The sequence below is a fragment of the Cyprinodon variegatus genome, unplaced genomic scaffold (genome assembly GCF_000732505.1).
Source record: "Cyprinodon variegatus isolate N-32 unplaced genomic scaffold, C_variegatus-1.0 Scaffold784, whole genome shotgun sequence".
In the NCBI taxonomy this organism is placed as follows: Eukaryota; Metazoa; Chordata; class Actinopteri; order Cyprinodontiformes; family Cyprinodontidae; genus Cyprinodon; species Cyprinodon variegatus.
Window position 1 is genome coordinate 294,455 of NW_015151237.1, and position 17,891 is coordinate 312,345.

The 17,891-nt window shown below is 36.7% G+C and overlaps 1 protein-coding gene across 1 annotated transcript in view; it reads left to right on the plus strand.

Annotated features, from left to right (window-relative positions):
- Window positions 1-15,268, plus strand: part of LOC107098501 (hemicentin-1-like) — a 15,814-nt gene extending 546 nt beyond the window's left edge. Inside the window, exons 2-20 of the mRNA XM_015396221.1 lie at window positions 431-784; window positions 974-1,249; window positions 1,747-2,022; window positions 2,202-2,489; window positions 2,568-2,825; window positions 3,604-3,879; window positions 5,018-5,290; window positions 6,648-6,932; window positions 7,014-7,271; window positions 8,293-8,568; window positions 9,799-10,074; window positions 11,234-11,521; window positions 11,600-11,857; window positions 11,934-12,224; window positions 12,338-12,694; window positions 13,119-13,241; window positions 13,944-13,968; window positions 14,630-14,730; window positions 14,889-15,268. Of these exons, the coding sequence (XP_015251707.1) occupies window positions 431-784; window positions 974-1,249; window positions 1,747-2,022; window positions 2,202-2,489; window positions 2,568-2,825; window positions 3,604-3,879; window positions 5,018-5,290; window positions 6,648-6,932; window positions 7,014-7,271; window positions 8,293-8,568; window positions 9,799-10,074; window positions 11,234-11,521; window positions 11,600-11,857; window positions 11,934-12,224; window positions 12,338-12,694; window positions 13,119-13,241; window positions 13,944-13,968; window positions 14,630-14,730; window positions 14,889-15,028 (4,679 nt within the window). The 3' untranslated portion in view covers window positions 15,029-15,268. The remainder of the gene's footprint in view (window positions 1-430; window positions 785-973; window positions 1,250-1,746; window positions 2,023-2,201; window positions 2,490-2,567; window positions 2,826-3,603; window positions 3,880-5,017; window positions 5,291-6,647; window positions 6,933-7,013; window positions 7,272-8,292; window positions 8,569-9,798; window positions 10,075-11,233; window positions 11,522-11,599; window positions 11,858-11,933; window positions 12,225-12,337; window positions 12,695-13,118; window positions 13,242-13,943; window positions 13,969-14,629; window positions 14,731-14,888) is intronic.
- The last annotated feature ends 2,623 nt before the right edge of the window (window positions 15,269-17,891 follow it).

Below are 17,891 nucleotides of genomic sequence, written 5' to 3' on the forward strand. Positions count from 1 at the left end.
TCTATCTATCTATCTATCCATCCATCATCTATCTATCTGTCTGTCTGTCTGTCTGTCTGTCTGTCTGTCTGTCTGTCTGTCTGTCTGTCTGTCTGTTTTTATTTAAAATAAACTATAATTTTACAGTTAGAAATAAACAGTTTATTTATTGCTTATTTGGTTCCCTTATGACTGAAAATGATGCAGCAAGTCAAGTAATAATATCAAAGTGAAATCTTTGACAATTTCCAAGTCATTTCAAAGTTAAGAATTAATTTTTTATTTGACAATGATTATTATTTGTCAAGTTAAGAAGTAAAAATGTAATCCACCCTGTCTGCAGCTGAACAAAGCTAAACCACATCACATCTCCATCTATGTTTCTGTAGCATGCATAAGCCCAAGCACATGCATCATATGAGCATTTCATGGTTCCATTTCTCTTCTTTAGCTCTTCAGATCAATCACACGGGGGAGGTGGTGTATCGTGACAACAGCGTCTATGGGGTGGTGGACAAATCTGCGGTTCTGGAATGTGGAGAAGCATTGCCCGACTTATACATATGGAGCTTCACTAAGCCTGGTGCTGAAGCCATCAAAGCAGTGCTATATGATTTGGGGAAAGGACCTAGGATGCAGAAGTTGGCTAAGATGGTAGGGCCACTGACTATCCTACCAAACACAGCCTCTATAAGCATTGAAAAACTTCCTCTGGCTGCTCAAGGCTTGTTCACCTGCCAGGCTTTCTATGACATCGAAGATGAGCCTATAGTTTACTACTATTATGTACATCTGACTGTCCAAGGTAAGATTCCCTCTAGAAGGCTGCTTTATTTCTGTAAAGCTCATTTCCTCCCAGCCCCTAAGTGACATTTTTAATTTCTCCTGTCTTAATGACAGATATAGCAGTTTTGCTTTTTTAAACAACTTTTAAAATTCCTAAATTAGCATGTTTCACTCCTGAAATATCATTCATATTCTGTTTCAAATACAGTTCCAGTCAGCAAGCCATATCCTGTCATAAGTGAAGCATCTCCAGCGGAAGGATCTACAATATGGATGAACTGCAGTGTGGAAAATGGCTCTGAACCGATCCAGTACACGTGGCAACATAAAACTCTTGAAGGAAACATCTCCAACTTCTCACAGAGCAACCACAGCAGCGTGGCTATGACCAGCGTCAGTCGGAACCACACAGGCTGGTACCACTGTGGGGTCAGCAATGCAGTGAACAATGAGACCTCTGACTGGCTATTATTAAATGTCACATGCAAGTATTTGGGATTTTTCTGTTTATTTTTTGGGAAAAACAGGCCTTCAGATAGACCAGGATTTAGTAAGATAATATTCTGCTCATTCCCATCAATTTTTATTCTTTAATCTCTCCGATATTCGGTGCAAATATCCATAGTTTGTAGTTTTGTCATGTGAGACTATATTTTCAGAAATGTCATCCTTAGGTTCCCCCTTTTTTTTCTTTTTTTTTACTCTTTCACCTGATTTCCCTCAGTAATCATTCTAAATTAGTTCTGTGTTATTTAAAATGCTCCTCTTTTTGCATGCTAGGCAATAACCATGTTTTCTCAAAATAGAAGAATTCTGAAACTATGTAAAGATTTTTATATGATTTACATCTTCCAGGTATATGTTTAACACACAATTAAAGAATCAAAGTACTGAATCCACAAGTGTTGCTTTTAAAAACAATTCAGAAGTCCTTTGGGAAGTAATTTTTTTTTCCCCCTTGCTCATGTTCTTTATTTTCAGTTGGTCCAGATGAACCTCAGATAGATGTAACTCCATACCACATAATCACGCATGGATACTCCACTCTGGAGAATGAGACTGTTTCCATGTACTGTCAGGCCCAATCCAATCCAGGCAGTCAGTACATCTGGTTTTACAACAACTCCCAAATTAACACCAAACCAGAGTTCACTATCAACAAAATCCTCAGAACCCATGCTGGAAACTACACCTGCCTGGCCAAGAACCCACATCTCCACAGTCAGTCCAACAAAACTCTCAGCCTGACTGTCTACTGTGAGTGTAACATCTATCCATCAACTGTTGCTTTCCTGTGTCAGTTGTTGTTTTCATTCACCATATTTTCAACAATTGATTTTAGTTTCCTGGTTTTTAAAGCCTTACTCTCAAACCCTCTATCTTAAGCCCTAACCAGTGTAGATATATATGGACTACATGCGTTTTTTTCCCTGCAGACCCTCCTGATGGTGCCCCCATGTGCTCTGTGGAACCTGCTCTGAATCACACTGCTCTCAGGCTCCTCTGCTCCTGGTTGGGAGGATTTCCCACCCCATCCCTCCACTGGACCATAGAGCCAATACAGACAGGACAAAAAAAGTTCAACTCAGGGCAACAATCACATCTACTAACTAGCAATGTCATCATGCTCTCGTCTGAGAGTCTAAATCTCAACAGCAGCTTGTTTACATGCATGGGCTCCCATCCTGCTCTACAACAACCTAAAGAGTGCAGTAAACATTTATGTAAGCATGGAAATAAAACTGTGATAACAAAATACTATGAAAAAAACTCTTCATATCGTCTTTTTTTCCTCATCCCAGATATCCCCCCTGCAGAGCCAGTCTGTTTCACCAATGTGACAGCTGATAGGCAGTATCTGATGTTGTCCTGTTCCTGGAATGGAGGGGTACCTGAAGCTCTGGTGTGGTGGGATGGTCCGATGGACCAAAACAAGGAAAGACAAGAGAACTCCAATGTCCTTGTTCTCCACTATGGGACCGCACACAGTGGGAAACCCTATACCTGCTACTCAAAACACCCACTTCTGGCTGCAGCAAAGACCTGCAGCATAACACTGGGTTAGTCCTCATCATACCTGTGCAGAGCAAGAAATAATGACCCCCAAACGTGTAGTTTTTTTCATGAGGTAATGAACATTAATTTGACCAAAATCACACAATCCTAAGCCTACATCTTGGCTGTTTCAGTGCCAAGTTGACTGCTAATTATTAGGTTTGTAGAGTTTTTTATTGCTGTCAAGATAGAGCTAACAGAAAAGGTGTTTTAAACACTTTTCTTTGATTTTAATTGAATTTAATAACTTTTTTTCAAGCTGTTATTTCCCAGGCAACTGTGAAAATCTGAACAAATCACACAGAACAGGATATGACAGACACACTAGAAGCTTTAGCACCAAATTAAATCTCTCTTTCTTGGAGAACAACATTAGTGAAAGCCAATAATTTATCAACTAAAACAAGCTTGTTAAATCAATAAAAGGACTTCTAAAACAGTTTTTCAAGCAAACAAAAAAAGAAATAAGCAGTTGCATTTCAAAACTGGCACAAAATACAAAACTTCTTGGAGTATTGGGGGATGATTTTCATTATACATACTTCTGATACCTTTGATTAAAATATGCTATGTTTGGAACCCCTAACACAGTCTGAACATCTGCTGAACTTAAAATAACCAAAAGATAGTTTAAATATTACATAATCTGATTCACAGTCATGCAAATTCTATGGACCAAAAGTCTCCCACAGAGTACAACGTATGATTAAAAAAAACCTCCTCTTATAGTTAACAATATTTGTCTTCTGTTTTCCTGCATCTGGGATTATCTCTCTGATGTAGTTTCCATCAGCAAGCCATCCCTCCTGATGAGTGATACATCTCCAAAGGAAGGATCTACAGTCTGGATGCGCTGCAACCTAGAAAGTGGAACGGAGCCAATATATTATGTGTGGCAGCATCAGCTCTATAATGGAACCTTTAAGACATTTTCACAGGGTGGAGGCAGTTTCATTAATATCTCAGACATTGTCCGTAACCAGACTGGCTGGTACCGCTGTGCTGCAAGCAACGCTGTGAACAGTGAGAGCTCAGAAAAAATATGGCTCAACGTCACATGTATGTATCCCCATGTTTTTTTCTTCTAAGGTAATTTTTTTCATTATTTCTTCTAAGGTATGAAAATGAAATGCATACTTTAACTGATCACCTCATTGTTACTATAAAACTTTAATGTTTAATAGGCTCAGAGAAAAACACACAGTGAATAAAGACTACTAAATATATTCCCTGTGTTTTACACTTATTTATCATTTCATTATCACATTCTAAAACTAAAACTTTCATTTTTTTTTGGTTTGTTTTGCATTTGTAAAATTTTCTTCAGTTTGCCTCACTTACTTTGAACCCCACTGTACTTACAAAAACTTCCTACCCCAAAAAAACATTTTTCTTTACATTACAACCTCAAACTTTAAAATTAGTTTTTATTGGAATTCATTTGAACAGACCAACACAAAACAAGCCCTTTTTTCTGCAGGGATTTGAAAAATTGTGAAGGATGTAGCTGATAAATTTTCTTGTGTTTCTTAAGGAAACATTGCATGTTGCATGCAATAAAAATGAGGCTGGGGTGGAGGTCACCTTTTAGAAGTACAAAAAGACATCAGAGTTATGGTCTAACTTTTTGAATCAAAACACTTTAATGTGTCATAATCCTCAAGTCAGTAGAACAGATATTGCTCTGCAACTATACTTGCAGCAAAGGAAGTTCTGCTGTGTATTGCAAAATATGAGCTGTATACAAAAGGATACCACACTTTTCAGATTTTATTTACCAAAGATTAAGACATAAAACCATTTATGCAATTATTTGTTTCTATCATATCAAATCCCAATAAAATACATCAGAGATTATGGTTGAAGAAGACAAAAGTAAGAAACATCTAGGTTTCTTACTTCTGCCAGACACTTTATATTTTATCTGAAACCTTGATGGACAGCCTTTTATGCAATAAATTTTTTTTTATTTAAAAAAATAATACCAAAATCTGATAGTCAATAAAAACACAGAAAACAATAGTTCAATTAGCTTTTATTTCTAGCCAAGAGTTAATCAAAACCGAACAAATTTGATTACATAAATAAACCATCTTTGGGTTATTACTGAACCACATTCAACATCACTGCTGCTCCACTCTAATGTTAGAATATTGACTGAGCATATCTTGACATTGTTGATGTTATTTCCTCTCAGTTGGTCCAGATGTTCCTCAGATAGATATGGTTCCATCCACTATTGTAGAGGGATATGCAGCACTGGAGAATGAGACGGTTTCATTGACGTGTCAAGCCCGGTCCAATCCAGCCAGTCAGTACATCTGGTCCTACAATGACTCTGAAGTTTTCTCCGGACCCCAACTCACCATCATAAAGATCCTCCGTGTGCACACTGGTGACTACACTTGTACAAGTCTAAACTCCTACCTAAACATGCAGTCCCGGAAAACTGTTACCCTGACTGTTTACTGTGAGTATGACTTTGGAAAAAAAGCCTTTTTCTATCATTGCTCCCTCCCTGTAAGTGGATTTAAATCTGATTACACCTGCAACGTCTGATAAATGTGAGCTTTCTAAATCTGTGTTCTGTTGATTTGATATAATTGATAGTGTTATTTTCTAAAGAAGGCCTTTTATTTCTGGTTTTAATCATAAAACTCTCTGTCTTCAAAGTAGAGCCAATAAGGGAATAAGGGATCTAATAACAAAAAGCCCAAAATGTGTGTCCTTTTTAGTTTTCAGTTAACACTTTCATGCAAATTCCTGCAGCTTATTTAAAATTTATTTGGGCTCAGTCCAGGATTTTCAATCTGAAGTTTTTCTTACGAAAAATTCAGATTATTTTAACCAGGAGGCTAGAGCTAACAGACTCCTCATGACATAAAAAATTACTGTTAAAAACGCTTATTGAATGAACCGCTTTTGATTTGGTGAAATAACTGTCAATGTATAATTCATATTGCATTTGTTTCTTCTTGCCAAAACATATATTAATGTGACATCACATCTTTTATCTGTGGGAATACAGGTTTATAAGTTACAAATACAAGTTTTTAAAGTTATAACACTGCAAAACAAGTACAAATCACATATTTAAAAAATGAAGCACAACTGAACATGAGTTCAAAGCAATATTTCACCAAATATATCTCATACATATTTATGTATGTGTGTTCAACAAGAAACAAATAAATATCTTAGATTTAACTACATATTTTGAGTAAAATTGACAAATCTAGGCACCTACGCATACATTTCTATTGATAGTTATCTTACTCTTATCCCATAGTTAACACAGTTATCAGGTGCGGTTAAGACATGAACTGCTTCATACATATTTAGCACCAAATCAGTTCAAGACTCCATGTCCCTTTAGTGTTTTGATTAATATGACGAAATCAACAAAACAAGAAACATTTTATCCTAATTTCTCAAGGCACAGTCAAATCTAAAAAAGATAAGATAGTTGTATATTTTTCACAAACTGAATACCTTTCTTTATGTTTTGACAGATTTAGATTTATTCCTCTCTCAAAGGTTTATTTGTTTTAAACCATGATTCAATTAAAATAATTTACACCCAGAATACTTTCTAACTATTGCCAAAAAATTGACAGAAACCTTTGATTAGTGTTTAATTTTTAAGCCATGCAGAAAGAAAATGATGCCCTATGGGGTCACGCTTTTTTTACTATTTGCTTTAGACAAATTGCAATTACTGCAATTATAATTAGTTTAATTGCTGTAGATAAACTTTGTAAATATGCACAAATAACTATGATGTCACACTTCCTCAGTCACTTACTGTAGCTATATATTCCCCATAGATCCACCCAATGGCTCCCCCTACTGTTCTGTGGAGCCAGCACTGAATCACACCTCACTGAGGCTGCTCTGCTCCTGGCCTGGTGGATTCCCCTCCCCATCCCTCTACTGGACCGGAGACCTGATCCCCACAGGACAACAACAGGTCAACAAAGAACAGCAAACAAAACCAATGAGTTCAAATATCTTGCTGCCCTCCGGAGGTTTGACTCCTAACAGCAGCTTGTTCACCTGTCATGGCGCTCATCCTGCTTTAAAGCACCAGATGGAGTGCAGCATACACACATGTAAGTCCAGAAAGCCCAGTGGAAATTGAATACAATATAAAATAGCATGCACATCTTACCATGTTACTTCTCCTACATTAGATACTCCGCCTGGAGATCCTGTTTGTTTCGCCAATGTGTCGGATGACAAACAGTTTCTGATCCTGTCCTGCTCCTGGGAGGGAGGGGTTCCGAAAGCCTTGCTGTGGTGGAAGGGTGCAGGTGGTCAGGGCAAAGATGGAGAAGAGAGCTCCAATATCCTGATTATTCGTTACAGCACCTTCCATTTTGGGAAGCCCTACATATGCTTTGCTCAACACCCTCTTCTGGTCCAAACCAAAACCTGTGGACTAACACTGGGTCAGTGGTGATGATCACAAAAAGCCTGTGATTATGAAATCAGACAAGAGTTGCTGATGTTTTAATCTCCATCATTTCTTATAATAAACATGAATAACAGAAAATAATTTCTGATAGCAAATGTTTTCATTGAGCTGTGGAAAGATATTAACTGCTACAGGTAGAGATTGACTGATAGAGGTTTATTAAGGCCGATCCTGATGGTTATTGAATGCACTGATGAATGGGCGAAAACATGCAGGTTTTGGTCGATATGCAAAACAATGTTAATATTGGTCAAAATATGGGCTAACCGATGCATCAGCCTATAGTTATATGTATAACGCACAGCAATGCCAATGTGTTCATCTGTACTACCAGAAATAATACAGTTCCTTGGAAGAGATTTTACTACTTTTATGTGTTATTGTTGAAAACCCAATTATCAGCAGAAATGAACAAGAAAGAGCAATAGTTTGTGAGAGAGAAAAAATTGATGCATATCTTACAGATTACTATAAAACATAAAAAGATAACTTAATCTTGCTTTATTGGTCAAAAAGATTAGTTGTCTTGGACTAAATATATAAAAATATATATAAAGTAAATATAAACCTGTCCTATGATAAGCATAAAAATTAACTCTTTTATGTGAAATAGCTTTATAAGAAAAATATACAAAGCAAGCTTCTGCATTTTGTTTTAATTCATATTTTATTATGCAATTAATTTAAGGTATAGCATATATTGACAGTTATATCTTTTTTATTTTCTTCTCTGTTTTTAATCGTTGCAGTATTTGTCACACAGTTACAGCAAAAATCTTCATATTAATTCCAATCATGTGACTTTTTGATCAGTTTGTTTCATAATTCTTGATATATTTACCCAGTTTAGTTTTTTCTCTTAATTGTTGCTTTCAGCCATGTTACCTTTTAATAATCCCTAAATATTTTGTATATTTGTGTAAAATATATAAAAAGAGTTCTTTACATAACTTCTGACTGATTTGTTGCATGATTTGTGTTTTTTTTTTTTACAGTCCCTGTTAGTAAACCGTCCATCCTGATAAAAAACAGATCCCCAGTGGAAGGATCTACTGTAGCGATGCAGTGCAATGTGGAAAATGGGACTGAGCCTATCATGTATGTGTGGCAACGTGAAATTCAAAGAGAAAACATAACATTTGCTCAGATCAGCAACAGCAGCAGTATCACTATGACCAGCATAAACCGGAGCCAAAGCGGCCGGTACCGCTGTGTAGGCAGCAACTTCATCAGCACTGAGAGTTCAGCCTGGGTTTCTTTGGATATTATCTGTGAGTATCAATAAGTTCTGTTTCTTTATGGATATTTGAAGGAGTTTGAATATTTTTGGCCAATTTTTTTTTTCTTTTTTTTTTTGCTGTTGAGAATGTTATCATAAAGCATTTGACAAATCCTTCTTTCATCTGTGGGAAAACAGGTTTATTAGTTACAAATACAAGTTTTTAAAGTTATAACACTGCAAAACAAGTACAAATCACATATTTAAAAAATGAAGCACAACTGAACATGAGTTCAAAGCAATATTTCACCAAATATATCTCATACATATTTATGTATGTGTGTTCAACAAGAAACAAATAAATATCTTAGATTTAACTACATATTTTTAATAAAATTCACAAATCTAGGCACCTACGCATACATTTCTATTGATAGTTATCTTACTCTTATCCCATAGTTAACACAGTTATCAGGTGCGGTTAAGATATGAACTGCTTCATACATATTTAGCACCAAATCAGTTCAAGACTCCATATCCCTTTAGTGTTTTGATTAATATGACGAAATCAACAAAACAAGAAACATTTTATCCTAATTTCTCAAGGCACAGTCAAATCTAAAAAAGATAAGATAGCTGTATATTTTTCACAAACTGAATACCTTTCTTTATGTTTTGACAGATTTAGATTTATTCCTCTCTCAAAGATTTATTTGTTTTAAACCATGATTCAATTAAAATAATTTACACCCAGAATACTTTCTAGAGAGGAAAAACTCCCTTTTAACAGGAAGAAACCTCCAACAGAACCAGGCTCAGTGTGAGCGGCCATCTGCCGAGGCCGACTTGGGTTTTAAGAAGCTTTCGAGTACATACAATACAGTTTCTACAATGTTTAGCTGGAGATTTCAGGAAGTTGACTTCTACGTTCCAGGAAAGCACTGACAAACTGTCTTGGTACTGTAAGGGAGCCTTCCTAGGTCATTGCATATTACAGACTGGCTCCTGGAAGAAGATAATAGTATGTCAGTTCTGGAGAAGTAAGGTTCCGGTTCCATGGAAGTGATGGTAGGTTCCATAAGCTAACCGCTAGATTCAAGGAAAGTTACCAGGAATGTCTCCAAGTTCCAGGAAAAGATCTTGCAAGTTCCAGAAATTAATATTTGAAAACTGGTACAGCCGGTTTTATCCACATTAAAAATATGCTTTTTCGCAAACTCTGATGCTATTTTCAATATACAATATTCATGTCTTGATTGTGCTCATGCTCTTTTTTTCTCAGTTGGCCCAGATGTCCCTCAGATAGATGTGACTCCATACCAGATAACCGATCGAGGATACTCAGCTCTGGAAACTGAGTCGGTATCTTTGTCATGTCAAGCCCAGTCCAATCCAGCCAGCCAGTACATCTGGTTCTACAACAACTCTCAGGTGTACACCGGGCCAAAGTACACCATTACTAAGATCCTCCGTATCCACACTGGCGACTACACCTGCTTGGCACAAAACTCCCACTTAAATACCCGCTCCAGGAAAACTGTCAGCCTTATAGTCCACTGTGAGTGTGATGTCTGAAACTATGCTGCACCAAACTGGAAAACATGTCAATGAGAAAATTAATTATTAACCTACTGCACATTTTGAGAGAGACAAAGTAAGGCTTTATCCTTTTTTGTTTGTATCAAATTACTCTAAATCTGTGATGCAACAAGGACACACCTAAAATATGCAGGTCCCTTAGGAACCCCTGTTTTAAAGCCTGTTGGTTAGAATAGCAGTTCCTGATTTTCTGTTTTTCTATTTCTTTCTATTTTCTATGCTATGCTAGAAAAGTTGATTTGAAGCATTTGCTTGATTCAGTGATCAAATACAAAGATCACGATTAAAGCCTCAATAAATCCACATGGAACTGGTCTCTAAACCATGGATGCTTGCAAGTATAAACAATTACTTCTTTCCAATCTACATTGGGCTTGAGGGAAAATTCTACATACTCGCTTATTAACATGATGGCCTTAATTAATTATTGACAGCAGGGAAATGCTCTTTAGAGGGGACAGGGAAATACAGAGTTGTGTTTCATCTAAATCTATAGGATAACAGATCATGTAAAATTCATTGGACTGCACAAAAGTGACCCTTTTGATATTAAAGAAAAGTGGTCTAGGAATAAAACCCTGAGGAACTCCATAAGGTGTGCTTTAATTAACATTTACAACTCGCAAATGACTCAAAGTTGCTCCAGTCTGCTACATACAGCGTATGTACAGCACACGACAAAATGCTCTTATGTCAAAATGGAGGTGTACATAAAAATGTATCTATCCTTACAGGTTGGTAATAACGTGCAAATAATACTACAGAGTTTATTATTCCTGTTTTGGCTCACTGTTTAATATGCTTATCAGTGCAACTTATTTGCTATTTTCCAGTACCTGGATTTCTTAGAAAAAGATTTATTGATCATTTTAAACATCCTTATTACATTCATCTTGCATAGTTGTTAAAATAATCCTTAAAAGCAGCCAAATGCAAATGTATATTGTACTTCTAAAAGTCAACTGTAATACATATTTAGACAAATATATTGTAAACAGTGAGAACTTTTTTTTTTTTTTTTTTGCTGTGAAATTGTCTTATTAAAGGGTTTTGGAAATCCTAATTAAACTCCATTAATAGCTATTTTTAAGAATTTATCAGTTTCCCCCCACCCTCAGACCCTCCAGATGGCTCTCCCTCTTGCTCTGTGGAATCAGCTCAGAATCACACTTCTCTCCGGCTATTCTGCTCCTGGTCTGGTGGATTTCCCTCCCCATCCCTCCGCTGGACTGGAGACATCATAAAACCAGGACAAGAACAAGTAGAAACTGAGCAGCGAGGTAATATGCAAACCAGCTCTGCCATTTTGCTGACCTCTGAAGGCCTGATACCAAACAACAGCTTGTTCACATGCCTTGGTGCACATCCTACAAGAAAACAACTGGCAGAATGCAGCACACAAACATGTAAGTAAAAAGTTTACAAGAAATAAGCAAAGCTGACAAGCAGGAGATCGTAATGCTGTAAAGTTTATTCTCTTGTAGATCTCCCCCCTGCAGAACCAGTGTGTTTTGCGTATGTTACAAACAATCAGCAATATCTCATGCTGTCCTGCTCCTGGGATGGAGGGGCCCCAAAAGCCTTAGTGTGGTGGGAGGGACCAGGGGGACAAAGCAAAGGAGGACAAGAAAACTCCAACATCCTAGTCCTCCGTTATGGGACCGCCCGAAGTGGGAAACCGTATACCTGTTATGCTAAACATCCACTTCTGATGGAAGCAAAGAGCTGCAGGCTCACATTGGGTCAGTCCCTTTCAATGTCATGTGCAATAACAAATAAGGATTATATCTTTCTAATGCTTAATGCATTTTTTTATAGAGGCCCCTGTGTTGCTGACGCAGCGCAGAGTCGTGTCTGTATACGAGGGGAGTGACGTACAGCTCACCTGCAATCTAAGAGCCAATTACCTTCCAACCAATGATATCACCTGGTTCAACAATCAGGGCATAGATGTCAGAGACACCTCAAAGTACATGCTGCTGCGAACAACCGCCTGGGCCAACCTGACAGTGAGAGACGCAGATGAGATGCAGGACAGCGGAGAGTATAGATGCTCCACTTCAAACGCAGTGGGAGGCGCTGAAATCAATGTAACTCTGGTGGTCAAGAGTAAGAACCTGATTTTAATCTCTCTTGAAAAGAATGTTTCCCTCTGGGAGTTTTTTTATGTATAGAAAAATTATTGAGAGTGCATATTTTCTTTTCTTTTGCCTTTGAATCAGAATACCCTATGCCACCTAATGCAACCCTGATCAGAGCGACGTACAACAGCCGACATCGTAACGAGGTGGAGCTGGAGTGGCAGGTAGATGGTGTGGAGGAGAAAGGAGGTTGGACTGGTTTCCATCTGGAGCACCAGTGGGTGTCTGAGCGACCAAACAGAAGAGGAAGCAGCAACGAATCCCAGCTGAGAATGGAAGAGAGGATTGGTCCCCAAGACTGGCAGCGCACCATCATCCAGGAACCAGATGCCAGGAGTCACACAGTAAGAGGACTGACTCCAACTGTTACCTACCAGTTCCGCATAATACCCATCAACCATCGCACGATTGGACACCCCTCTGTAGCCAAGACTCCAGGTAGAAGACACATTTTTGATTTTACTGGCCCTTTTGCTATGAAACAGCTTATCTATAGAATATTTTTCCTGTATGTCTTCACTGGCTTATGACATTATTTTGTCTTCTTTCAATACATCTCTTAACATTTCTGTTTTGTATATATAATCACAGAAATTTTGTTTAATGTGTTGAAACGCTTAAGATGGACCTATATGGATAGGATAAAGAAGGTAGCTTAATAATCAAAAGGTGTTTTACATAAATCAGCAAATTATTTAAGGATTTGCTTTATTCCCCAAAATGAGATGATGATGATATTTCTCATTCAACAACACACAGAAGGTTTCTCATTTTCTAACTAAGACATATGCTGAATGTTACAGCTGGAGATTATCTTTCTTGGAATTTATTGTGTTGAACTTACCTTTTGTTTTTCTTGCAGCTGAATTGCGTGACAACATGTACCCTGCTGTGGTTGGAGCAGCCGTTGGCGGGATGCTGTTTGCAGCCATTCCCACTGTGCTGTTACTTGTGTACATCATACGCAACAGTAACAGCAATCCTCGTGAGTCCACATCAAAAGTTCTTTAAAAAGGTTATAAGCAGTAGATATTTTGCAGTCAGTAACTCTGGCTTTTGTATACACTGTGTATACAAAATGATAAAAAAAAAGTTGTCTAAGTCTAAAGTCTTTATCTTTATTTTGTATGAATTCACTTTAGATAATCTAGTCTAAGAGAGCCAAATACCAACATGCACATCTATTACTTTATGAACATTTCAGCAATTGCCTCATTTGAACTGGGTGATTGTTTGCAGAGACGATGATTAGATAAACAGGGGGAGGAAGAAGTCTGTGACGCAAATAATAATGACAATGATGTTACCAATAAGATAAGAAAAGGTTTGAGGCAGGAAAATTATTTGTCCAACACCTTCAAAATCCCCCAATGCAAAGAGGATGCTGATTTAAACATGCATGATTAAAACATGCATGAACCCAATAGTGTTTTGGGGATTGGAGTTGCTTTATCATGGTAAAAGTCCAATTTGGTCTCGGACTGTCTTTGACTACCCCTTAGATGCTGCTATAAAGAAGTACTGATTTAGATTTATGCTAAAACAATAAGGGTCCTAACTAGTGTAGAAAACATATGAACTGCTTGCAACCTTTTAATGGAGCCTCACTTCAATAATCCTAAACTAGCACTTCAATACAGACACAAGAAAATGTGCTCTATATTAATGCTTTGTTTTCTTTCCTCAGGGCTTCATGCAATGCTGTTTGGCTCGTGAGTAATTAACCATTTACCGTATCCATGGAGAAATCAACCTGTTTATCCAAAAAAACATCCCTATGAGAATATTAGACCATCAAAATTCCTAAAACTCCTTTTATTGTACTTTAGAAAAGTTAGACATTGTTTAACAGTCTTGCTCTAGACTAGACCAGACCGCAACAAATTTATGGGAATATTACCAATGAGTTATTAATTTTCATTTGAAATAAATATAGCTGCAAACCCATAATTTCTGTTTTTTTAAGGCACTAGTGGCTTGTTTTTTCAACAGTAGGCTGACAGCAAAGGGGCTATGAGAGATGGGGAGAGACCCCGAGAACCCAGGTCGCCCGCATCGAGGACTAAGGCCTCTGTATATGGGTTGTGCACGCTTACCACTGCACCACCTGCATGCCCAACTCATCATTTCTTGACAGAATAGTTGCATTTCACTATCCTCCTGATAAATTTTTTTGGTCCATGCCTTGTCTGAAGGGACTTTTATTTTATATTATTATATTTTAAATGATGTGATTTGATGATTTCATTTGGGATCTACAGAGTAGGTACAGTTATTATATTAGTCTGGGATCAATAAGACTTGTACTTTTTAATCTCATGAACCTTTAATTATCTAGAAAGGCATTAAATTAGTTTTCGCTTGCGATTTCAGGCAGCACAGCCAGTCAAGGGAAAACATTAACTTCCCAGAAGACGAGGTGGCTGCTAGCTCAGACGGTGGACCAGAGAGCATCGTTGGATCATTGAGTCAAGGCAAGAAAACTTCATATCAACCACATTTTGGTTACATCTAAGGAGATACTCTAAATGTGATCAAACTTTAGAAACTAGGTGATTAGGCACAATCCGGAACAATAGAGAACCCACTCATATACCTGATACTGAGGCAAGTTATGCTTTTTTTTTTTTAGGTAAAACTATCGCAGAACCACAAGTGTCATCTTCTGTCACAGCTTCATCCTCATCAAACAAACAAGGATCTCCCACTGCAGATGAAATGAGCCAAGAATTGCCATCTTCTGCAGGGCTGCAAGATTGTAATCCTACATGAATCTAACCGATTTAGAGATATTGGAACCCAATATTAATTTTACAGGCTGTAGAAAGAGTGTGTGATTACATCAAGATATTGCATTACTGTGTGAGCAATTTAAAGTAAGAATTGATTTGTTTAGGTAGTAAAAACAGTTTAATTTTGTAGCCAACTATTCTGGAATTACAGAAAAGGGTGCAAAAAAACTAAACCAGAAATATGAAATGTATATCAGATGTGTTAAAAATAAAATGAAATAAGGTAATTAAGTTGTTTCAATAAATAAATGAATTGCTGAAAGAGGGTTATATGTTGCTTTTTCCCCCCATAAAAAAAAACATATAAGTGTATTTGTTATGTTTTTATTCTCATTGTACAACAGGGAAAGTTGTTTTAAAGACTCTGACAGGGTCAAAAAGTAGAATAGAATTTTGAAATTAATTACCTGCTCCACATCCAGCTCTTTAGCCCATCCTTTGTTCTGTTCTTCATTTCTGCTCTGTTCGAAAACCTAGGACGCGTCCTTAGAAGGCCAGATTTGAAGGATGATTACGTCATAGCGCGGCGCCGAGGTTATGCGGCCTTAAAATGCATCCTTCTTTTTGCCCGATTTGAAGGACGGGTCCGATGTATCCTCGGTATCCTTGGATATCCCAGGATTCATTGCGAGACCAAGCAAGCCGTGATCAGAGGAAAGGTTACTTGGCGCCGAACAGTGGTGAAAATTGGAAGTTCTGTTTAATATAATACAAGTCAGTGAATAGTTCCGTCTGAGATGAATGAAAATAGTTGTTTTAATGGTTATTGAGGCAAATATGTGGCGGTAATGTTTGATTTATCTAAAGGTTTTTATCTGTTACTGTGTAAATGAGTTTGGCTGTAATTTAAGGACAGATTATAATATATCTGCAGAATAGGGACTATAAATCTGATAGGATTTTTATCTTTTTATTGCTGTTTTGCACAATATGCTTAACTAAATATTTTTTGTTGTTAAATATTAGAGATTTTGCAGATAATTTTTTATACATACATTGTTTAGATTTACTTATATCTTTCTACCCCTTTTATAGAATAGAAAATCCCTTTATTGTCCCACAATGGGCAGATTTACAGCGGCAGAAAGAATATTGAAAATGGTCACACAAATGAGAAAATGTATAAGAATAACATAATTAGAATTAACAATATAAAACTGGAGAATAAATAACCAATAAGCAGCTATGGACATTTTTACAGTAATGGATATTTGAAAATAGCAGCAGCATCAGAGCTGTGCAAAATGACAGCAGCATGTTATTTAACTGACTTAGGTTTCTATCATTACATTTGATTTTATTTGTTCCTGCTCCCGGCTGTTGAAACATTTATTCCACTCTGGATTCTTGTTAATGTAGTCTTTGTTCACTTTACAATAAAAAAGAAATAAATAAACAAACAGTTTTGAAAACTGCGGTTTTCATTATTTTCCTGCTTTGTGTGTCACTTTCACGGTTGCTAAGCAACAGAGCTTATGGCGGTAAAACCCGCCGAAGGGTAGACCTGTTCGAATTCACAGCCAAAACTCTTCCGGTCTCCTTATTTTCAAGGACTTCGAAGGATCCAGTCTAAGTAGACCGCGTCCTTAGAGGATGCAGCCCAGGTTTTCGAACAGAGCCATAGACTTTTTTTTACTGAAAACAGTAGTTTTCAACAAAATGCAATGCTTTTAAAATAAAGAGAAACTAAATTAAGGACCTCAAAGAGAAAGAACAGGAAGGTCTAAATTTTGTACTTAAACAAGAGCTGTTTAGCCAGTATGGATTTTCCGCCTACATACTGTTGTTTTGTAAGGCTCTCAGAGGGGAAGGAAAAAGATATCTAGCTTCACAATATCTAGCTACCGAATTAGATCTCTATAATCATTGTGACAAAGTGTTAAGAGTCAAAGAACCAAAAAAAAAATAAAATAAAAAAAAATAAAAAACATGTAATATTAGGTAGCTAATGAAGTATGGTTTGATTTGAATTGTAATATCTAAGTAGTTTTGAGACCAATGAAACAATTAGCAAAATTCATGGAAATCTCTTAAACGAAATTAAAAACCCAGATACACCAAGGTTTAAGGAAAAGGTAAGCAATGTTTTTGCCTTATTTCTCTATTACACAGGTATAAAGTAGAAAAAGCAATGGATATTAAAATGCAAATACGTATAAGTTTTTAAAGACAGGCTTGTTTGCGATTAAAGTATTCCTGATCCACTTTATGGTGAACTCAAACAATCAATTTCCCTCTAGGTCACCTTAATGGTTGATCAGAAAAGTTGGTTAACACTATCTGGAAAACAGTTTTCAGGTTATTTTTATTTGGTATATATTATTTATGTACCAACAGGAAAATTAAAGAGTACTACATCTGTATTTTCCAGGTAAATCACAGAAGAAAGATCTGATTTTGATCTATCCTTTGCAAAAGAATCTATATTTATTTATGAATGGATGCTGTCTAAATCATTTAATCATTTATGGTTCTGCATTATGAGTACATTGAATGGTTGGCTTGGCTATGGTCAGTAATTGGATAGGAGTGGACCTCTAACTGCACCCCTGCAAGTGAGTGAGTCATTAAAGTTTATTTTAAAAGATAAAAACATTTTAAAATATGTTTAAAAAAAATAATTAAAAGGGACAATAAAATAAAAAGAGAAGTAAAATTTAATAAAACATTTTATTTCTGTTTGTCATGGTTGTGTGGAGGTTTTTGAGGACCCAAATGCAGAGATGAGAAGGCAGAGATGAGTTTGTAGATTTATCCATTACTGTAAAAATTTTCATAGCTGGATATTGGTTATGTATTCTCAAGTTTTATATTGTTAAAACACTTTACAGTATTTTAGTGTT